Source organism: Solanum stenotomum, chromosome 8 (genome assembly GCF_019186545.1).
Source record: "Solanum stenotomum isolate F172 chromosome 8, ASM1918654v1, whole genome shotgun sequence".
NCBI lineage: Eukaryota > Viridiplantae > Streptophyta > Magnoliopsida > Solanales > Solanaceae > Solanum > Solanum stenotomum.
This window is the reverse complement of record NC_064289.1, coordinates 3359081-3368587: the sequence shown is the minus strand read 5'-3', so window position 1 is coordinate 3368587 and position 9507 is coordinate 3359081. Positions and strand designations below refer to the sequence as shown.

General features: G+C 30.4%; 1 protein-coding gene across 1 annotated transcript; it reads left to right on the top strand.

Moving 5' to 3' along the window:
* The first annotated feature begins 5569 nt into the window (after positions 1–5569).
* Positions 5570–7041, top strand: LOC125873295 (WUSCHEL-related homeobox 3-like). Its single transcript, XM_049554205.1, has 2 exons — positions 5570–5960; positions 6716–7041. Exons 1-2 carry the CDS (start codon positions 5640–5642, stop codon positions 6914–6916), a joined length of 522 nt encoding a protein of 173 aa, XP_049410162.1. The 5' UTR covers positions 5570–5639; the 3' UTR covers positions 6917–7041.
* Positions 7042–9507: the final 2466 nt, after the last annotated feature.

Here is a 9507-nt window from a genome sequence, read left to right as displayed (position 1 = left end):
CAATTGGTGTTGGCGGGCAGGGGGGGGGGGTGATAGGGGTCAGGGGTGGTTTGGTATTCTGCAAAACACTTCTTTTTAGAAGTGATTAAGTTTTCCTTTTGTAATTATTTGGGAAAAATGCCACGTGTCATCAATTCACTTGTTATCTTTTTGGTTAGACCAAAATTCATTGTTTAAGAATTATTTTGGGGGAAAATGACAAATGTCCTTATTTTATTGGACACTTTACAGGTCACTAGCGAGTGTAACGCACACACATTATATATTTTTGCTTATTGAAAAAAAGTGTCAAAATGACATAACGAAATTCTATATGAGGTGTCTAAAGTGAACATCCTTCAATTGAGGTGTCTAAGTGAAAGATTGTGCCAAGTTTAGAATGCCAGCGATGGATTTGACCTATTTTTTAATAGAATTTTGGTCTTTTATATATTTGGAAAGTAAAGACAAAAATAAGGCTTACTGCCCAAATCCATAAACAAGGTAATTAAAAATATGGTCCATGGACTATATTTGAAGTAATGCTGGGTTTAAAGACTTATACCTAACTGAAAACTTATAGAATTTAGAATAATGAAACGCGTAAAAAATTACAGGTCTTGTTTGGTCAAGCTTCTGAGAAGTCAATTTTTTTTTATTTACTAATATTATCTTAGAATGTGACTCCTTATAAGTTGTTATATATACAAGTTAGGGATTAATGTCTAATCCTCACCAGCATTGGTGAGTATAACTTGAGTATCGAGAGCTTACAAAGAAAAGTATTTACTTTTCTTTAAAACATGCTTATTTTAGGACAATTATAACTGTTTATAAAAACTGGCAGATCTAATTTGTTTTTCATAAGTTGAAAAAAATGATTTCCTCAAAAGTAGTTTAAGTACTAAAATTAGTTTTTTTAAAAAAATTAATTAATTAGCTAAATGTAAATTTGTTACTACTTTTAACAATAAAAATACTTTTAATTTTTCAACATTAAAATAATTTGGTCAAACTTAGTACAATATGTCTAGTTTTAGCATTTTGACTTGAATGAGAAAGGAATAAAAACTCCAGCTTAGGTGTGATTGAATAAGCTCAATGATTAATTAGGTAGTTAGACAAAGAGTTGTTGCACCTAGGATTTATGTTTATACCTACATTTCTGATGAAACAATAATAAACGAATGTATTATTTACTAAGTAGTTAAGAGGTGTGAAATTCAATACATGTTGTACGGTAACTGAATCCAATTGAGTGCATAGCGTACTGAAAGCCAGCTATTGATGAGATACAGTACGTGTATTTTCTCTGTGGTGTCAAATGAGAGGAGTTGATTGAATTTGCACGGGTCAAATATTCAAAGGTTATTTAAAAATTATCTAATTACACAAGCATTTCGATCATATGCACTAATTCTTCCTATAGTTTGAAATTTCTATCCAGTGTTTGGTATCCACATTAGAGTCCGACTCTGTCTTCATGGGGATTCGAATCTAAGATCTTTAATTAAGAATGAAAGGATATTTATTGATCCACCATAACCCTTGTTGGTGATTCAGTTATATTGTTACTATAATTCCAAGTTACTCTTTTATAAGTTTTTAGTATCCAACAAAATTGCTATTTTTTCTTTTTTATGACTTAGGTAAAACACATCAAATAAATTAAAAGTCATTTTAAAAATATATTTTGATGAGATTTCTCATAAGAATTTGAACTACATACATATGAGTTCAATTTTTGTTGGACTAATATCCTTCGGGGTGACTCAGTGATTTGGGCTTGGGACTTTCATGCTAGAGGTCTCAAGTTCGAAATCCCTTGCCAGCAAAAGCAAGGGGTTTGCCTTCTGGTCGAGCTCATCGCACTGGAATTGCCTAGTGTGGGTTACTTCTCCCATGTGGTTTGTGAGCTATTGCATAGGAGCGGGGGTTTTACCTTGTGGCTTGTGCGCACCCAAAAGGTAGCGATTGCGGGTTTCCCTTGTCATAAAAAAAAATGAATTGGACTAATAAACGGACAAATTATTTAAACGAATGGCATAGATTGAATTGATTTTTATCACACGCCCTAGTTTTTTCCCTCTATTTACTTTAATGAGCCAGCCGCCTATGGCTGCCAAAAGGGCGGCTTGATGCAAAATATGCTATGTAAAAATTGAACAAAATAGTACCAGATTAGGTGTGATTGGATAGGTACTGAATTTCACAAGTGAAAGAATTATTGGCTCAACAATAATTAGCTGAAGTACTCCAATAATTACTAAATGTCGACTGTAGGTAAAAGTTCACAATAAACATTAATATTGAGCTTTGTTGAAAATTGAGTTTGGTTTCAAATAATGGACGTAGGATAATTGATTAAACTAATTTAAGTTTTATTTTGAAGGTACGTATTAGGAGTAAATTACATTTCATCAAGGATAAATTAAATGAATTCACTATATTTTTTACTAAAAATATTACTATTTAAAAATAAAGAATTAATAAGTTAGCATCTCAAAATGTTAGATGACTAAACTTCGAATAAAAGTAGAGAAAATAGCCAAATGAGTGCCCAATCTATTTGTGAATTTTCAACTATATAATTATACTTCACGGGGTCCTATTACAACCCTACCCTAGACTATTTTGAAGTGGAATAAATAACCCCTTAAGTGCTAAGTTGGCACAGAAAATGCATTTAAACATGTAAAAAGTTTATTATATTTCTGTTATAATTAAATAATATATATATATTTTTCTATTTATTTATTTCTTAAAAGTAAAATTGCCTCCCCTTTAATGGAGATACTTACTTTCCTTTCACCCACTTCCATGGTGAAGAAGAAACAACAATCTTAACACTTTCATCTCCAACGGATTGATGGTGCCTGCCGGTAACGGAGAGGAGATAATCGACGGAGAAGAGGAAGCCAAAGAACTAAAAAGATGAATTTATCGGCAACCTTTTAATCTCTTCTTTTTTTCAATTTTCTTTATAATTTACCTCACTTTTCATATAAACAAATCAATCTTCCGAATTTCCCAAAAACAAACATTAGATCAATAACTTTATTTACACATAATTTACAATCAGAGAAAGAAATAAAATAAATTCAATTCCTTGTTCATCTTCAATAAAAATGTTGATTTTTTTCTTAATCCATTTGATCAATTTGTCTTTCCAACAATACCTATTAATCATTTTGTTCAAATTATCATTAGAAAAAGATTTTTGATAAGAGTTTTCAAAAATCTGATCCTCTTTTGCATTTTTAGCTATCACTAGAAGAAGGTTTGATATTGTTTTAATGGTGAAAAAATAATGAAGGGTAATGAAAAGAAGAAGAATGAGAAAGAAAGTAAATAAAAAATAGATTTAAATCGAAAATACACTTGTTACACATGTGTGGGTGCGTGTGTTTCACTTCACACATTAAAACTGGATATAGCATTTTAGGGTGAACTTAATTTCATTTTAAAATAGTCCAAAGAGATAATACAAACCCCGTAAAGTATAAGTGTGTAATTAAAATTTCGATAATAGATTGAGGAGACATTTGACTATTTTCTCAATAAAAATACGTAGCTATATTTATTAAAATTAGACTTTATATAAGCTACACCTTCTTCTTTTTTTTCGCTTTGGAACTGGAAGGATTTATCAGAAAAAAATAATTAACTAAGCAAACATTATTTTACTAGTATAATTATAGTTTTAAGATATTAATCTAACATAATTATTTTTAGTGATTTATATTAAAATATTATTTACTTTCCTTTTTAGTCTGTTTAAAAAAAATGACCCCCTTTTTATTTTGGCAACACTTTAATTTCAATTTTTCCACGTGGCATGTTTAAGACCACAAGATTGAATGATATTATGGTACATTTGACGTAACTTTAATTTATGACGACAAAATTGAAAAATATTCTTTATTTTCTTAAACTTTGTACCAAGTCAAACTAACTCATTCTTTTTTAAACTTAGGAAGTAACAAATATGTTTCTCCCTTTCTCGCTTGCATCTCTCCTCTCTGGATGCCCCATTCCCTCTCTCTGTCACGTCTTTCTCTCCCTCTTTGAAGTTGTCATTAAATCTTCTTGCTTTTGTCTTCCCAAATCAAAACAGACTCAAAATTGTAAATAAAAGAATGTGAAATCCGACTTTCACCAACATCTCACACAAAGTCTAGATTTAATTTGGGGACTTGCAATAATATATTTTTTTTTATAATAAACCACAAATTTCACAATCGTCAAGTTTAGGGAATATGAATGTGTTTGTATCGCTAGAAAGTAGATAATTGATACATCTATTTAATCTTCTTTCTTTTGAAAAATTTATTCATGGTAAGGTAAAGAGAGTATCAAATGTATATTCTATAGATGAAAAACATGTATATCTGTTTTTGAATCTTTTCTTTTTCTCCGATTATTCTTGAGTTTTGTGTATCATATACACATGTATATCTGTGTATTTGTGTTCCGTTGATAATTGATACATATGTGTAGCTGTGTGTCTATATTTCAGTTTCAAAGTTAGTATATGTATTTATGTATTTGTGTTTGATTGATGATTGATATGTATGTGTATAAGTGTATTTATATTTTTGTTTTCAAGCTAATATGTGTATCTATGTATTTGAGCTACAATCTTATATCAGGTTATATCTATGATACAGTCTGCATCTAGCATCTCTCCTTTCTGCATCTAGCGTCTCTCCTTTCTCTTTTCAAACTGTTGCTTGCTTTTCTTCTCTTTAAAATCGTTGCTATGCATTGTAATTAAGCAAACTATAACTAATATTCATAATTATGATACAAACCATACTTATGAATAAATATATACAGTTTGTGGGGGAGGGGAAGAAAAGAGAGAGGCAAGCAAGACTGAAAAAGAGAGAAAGAAAGGATGTTTTAAAAAAATGAAATGTAGTTATACTATATAATATACTATAACACATATTTATTACATCATGTAAATTTTCTAAATTAAAACTAAACCATTCTATCACAAACTATGTGTGTTAGTTATACTTATATGCAATTCTCTCATAATTTATTAATCCCGTGAACAAAGAAAAATCCGTACCAAATAATATCTCCTCTATCTAATGTCTAATGATGCTTACCAATCCAAAGAGGTCAAATGATAAGAAATGGATCTTAGGTCCACACTGTAATTAAGATTTTGCCTGATTCGTTCCAGTAATATAATGCATAGAAATGAACAACCAACCTAATTAAATGACTTGCCCCAACTTACTCTCCTTTTTATCTGAGGCAAAATCAGGATTTTAATTTTATGAGTTCTAAATTTTTATAACGATGACTTTAACCAACGATAACAACTGGATTCTAAGATTAATATATATATATATATAATGAATTTATTAAATATAAATACACTGTTTGAACAAAATCTACTGAATTCAACTAAACCCGCGTACAAGGGGCTAGCTCCGTCCTGTCCTCTATCATTGTATGACACCAGCATGACTACTTATTTCACTCCACTTGACGTCTACCCTTCTTATCTATTTATAGTACTATACTACATACTCTCCCCCAATAAAACTAGACACAAGTTTACTACTTTGAATTAAACCCTTAAAAGAGAAACATCAAGAATCTTTTTTGTTAGTCACACACACACACACAAAAGAAGAAAAATGGCTAGAGCTAGGTGGAAACCAACTCCACAACAGCTTATGATTTTACAAGATATGTACAAAAAAGGTTTGACAAATCCAAATTCATGTCAAGTACAAATGATTACTTCCCATCTTTCTATGTATGGAAAGATACAATGGAAGAATGTGTTTTATTGGTTCCAAAACCACAAAGCTAGAGACAGGCAAAAAATGAGAAAACAACAAAAGCAAAACCCTATTCCTCCTCCACCTCCTTCTCCTCCTTCTTCATCTTCTTATGCTTCTGGGCCTGTGAATTGTCAACTTTACCCTAACTCTCCAACAATATTTCTTCATCAGGTACATTATTAATGTGTCTTTCTCTACTCGAGATCTACCACGTGCATGTATAGTCTCAGTGTTTTGATTGTGATGTCCATGCACGTACATGCAAAATTAAATATACTACTATGAGGATGACGTATATGTCTCGAGATAGATTTCAAATTTGAAGTTTATGATTTTTTATTTTATTCTATCGTGACCTTAATAGTTTAACTTAGTTCAAGCACAAATATTTAATTAGTGATTTTTCTTGAGTTGGGAGTCTATCGGAACAACTAGCCTCTCTACCCCACAAAGGTAGGATAAGATCCGTGTGTGCAGTACTGTGTACACCCATCCGCTCTAGGCCCTTCTTACGAGATTATCGTAGTTATAATATTTAATTAGTGGATGTATTCATATACAAGGTTTGAGCAAGAGTTTCTGAATTCCCGTGAAACAATTAATAAGTAATACTTCCCCGTCCCAATATTTTTGTGATTGAGTAAAAAGAAGTAGTGTCACATATAAATTGAGACGAAGAGAGTATTATAAATAGATTTGCCTCAGTTTATCACTTAATCATAGTAAATCCACGCGGTTTGGTATAAATAATAGGTGCAAGTTTCCTCCTCCCTTAAAACTATCGCATCCTAATTCCTAACAATTACTCCCTCCGTACAAATTTATATAGTGATATTAGACTTGACACAAAGCTTAAGAAGGAAAAAAAGATGTACTTTTAATGATTGTGATCTTATGTTTTTTAAATTTTGTGGTCCTTTATGTAGGTTGAAGGAACAAATGCATCACCTCATCAAATGATGAAGTACCTATGGAAGAATGGGATGATGAGAAGCAACGGTATGGATTGGATGTTGATGACAGATCGAGAAGGTTCTTCTAATAATAATATTGTCCATTGCAACAATAACAGACCTCTAAAAACATTACAACTTTTCCCTGTCACAACAACTGGCTTCAAGGATTAGAATTTACTTTATATATCGCTAATAATTTAGTAGCTAGTACTATATATTATTTGAAGACTCTACTTCAATTTGATTCATGTATTGTACGTGTGACAGCTTTTGTGATGTTATGTGAGTTAGAAACATCTTAAATTAGCCTTCTAACTTTCTAATATTTGTACGTGTTCATATATTTATATGTATGCTTGGTTAATTGGTTTGATTTTCTCCTAAAATAAATATAACATTATTGTTTAAGACGGTATAAAAAAAATTACACAAATGATCTAGTATTAACACTCCCTTATAGTGTTTTAAAAGGCGGGGACGTGAGACGAGGCGTTTTATACAGTACGGGGCAAAGCATAAGCCCAAGACAAGGGGCGTAGTAAGTCCCATGGATCTACAGGGCGTAGTCACACATATATTCAATTTTATAGTTTTATTACAAATAAAATAAGCAAAAGTAAACCTTTCAATGATTTTACAAATAATTTTTATAAATAACCAATAATATATATAAATTATATTATGATTTTTATTTGAGATAACTGATAAGTATTAATAATCAATAATGAAGAAAAAAAAGAGTATTATAATTACTATTTGAGAAATATCATTACACCAATAATAAAAAAATATAATTTAAAGCAAAAAAGGTTCAAAAAAATAAATTAAAAACGCTCAGGCCTACGTTTTTATGCTCGATGCTTACGCCTCAAATTTTAGAACTTACGCCTTATGGATCTACGTCTTTAATTTATGCCCCGAAGCGTTTTTGGTACATCCCACCCCAAAACTCACCTTCAAACTCGCCCCAAAAACGTTTTTGAAAACACTGATCCTCGCATGCTCAAGACTCAACATCGCCTGAAGCATGATTACCGGCCCAACATGACAAACATAACAAAGGGACCGATATTAGTTAATTCTGATATCATGTAAAAATATTATTTGTAGGGCTCACGTTAACTCTAAAAGATACACCCATAAAAGAGAGGATTGTGTGATATCATTTAAAAAAACACCAACTTATTTCATCAACCAATATGTGGTCCTAAGTAACAATTTCTCTAAATGAGAGAACACTTGAAATAATTTCTCTGGCACGGTCCATTTCAATTATTGTGCTAATTAAAAATATAATCCAAACGATACAATTTCGTTCTTTTTATTTATTTGTTTACTATATTAAAAATATTTTTTTTATTTTTACTTGTCTATTTTAACATATTAAGAGAAAAATATATTTTTTTCAATTTTACTCTCAACATTAACTACTGATTCTAAATCATTTTTCAAGTGCATTAAAAGCTATACATTAATTAATATATGTATCATGACAAAGTATGCACCTCATTTATTTCTTGGTAAGGGATGTGCAACGTCCATTGTAGACCAGTATAGTTGTTATTTTCGAACCATATAATAAGTGATATTTTGGCTTTTGGTACACCCCTTTAAAACATGTGTAAATAAAAGACTTTTAAAGTATACGTAAATAAGGAAGAATTTGGTAAATAAAAGTTAATTCCTCTTTGATTATATAAATAGATACGTATTTAATTTTGGATCAAAACAAATAAGACCGAAACTAAAGGTTAACTCTATTTATTGTTGACCGGAGGAAGTATTAAACTAAGATTAAAAATTGTAAGATAAAAATTACTATTTTAATAGTTTTATTCAGAATACGTGCAAAAAGAATATGATAAGTAAAATAAATTAAATAGAGTATAAAAGAAAGATTTCATCGACAAGTGAGGTTGTCTAGTAGCAAAGCACCTCCAGACTCAACGACAGCCAATTGGTCAAAATGTAAAAAGTAAGTATGAAACAATTTAGTTGATATTAACTCATATTCACTATTTTTATTTATATTTATAAATTAAAGAAATGAATGCACGTGTGTCTTTCATAAAAACTATGATTTAATAATGTTAAGTGATATATATTTTCATTTTAAGTTTTAACTACTACAATTAAATTGTTTGATCTGAATACCGTATGCAAGTAAGTACTTATGCTATGAAAGTTGGGAATTGAAAGTAGGAAAAATAACTCTATTTTTGAATTTATTTAAGATTTTTTTTCTTTTTTTTTACGTCTAAAATCAATTATGGTATCAACAATTATCTCCATCACTCTAGTTTGAATTTCAAATCTTTTTCTATTTCTGATTTATCAATTGCAAGTTATTGAAGAGGTAGTTCTTCTTCATTCATTTTTTTTCTTTCCACTTCATCGGGTATCAATTTTTTTAAAATTTTGTTTTAGCTTTTTCATCTACAAATTTAGTCGAAGAAGGATGCATCGTCAACTTCAAACTCGCTTGTGGATAAAACGCCCCAAAAAAAGGGAAAAGGTTGAGTTGTTGGTGGCTCCGGTAAGGGCTTTGGGTCGAGATCCATAGGTGACACCATTGTTGAGAGTAAAAAAAGCTACGAAAGTTGATACAGAGAAAAAGAAAAAGTGTAGAAGGATTTCTTCATCATTTTTTTTTGCTTTTGGCAAATCAGATTGTTGACTTTTTTTTTTGCTTTTGGCAAATCAGATTGTTGACTTTTTTTTTCGATCTTTGTTGCTCATCTTTTTCTAAACATATGGGTTCA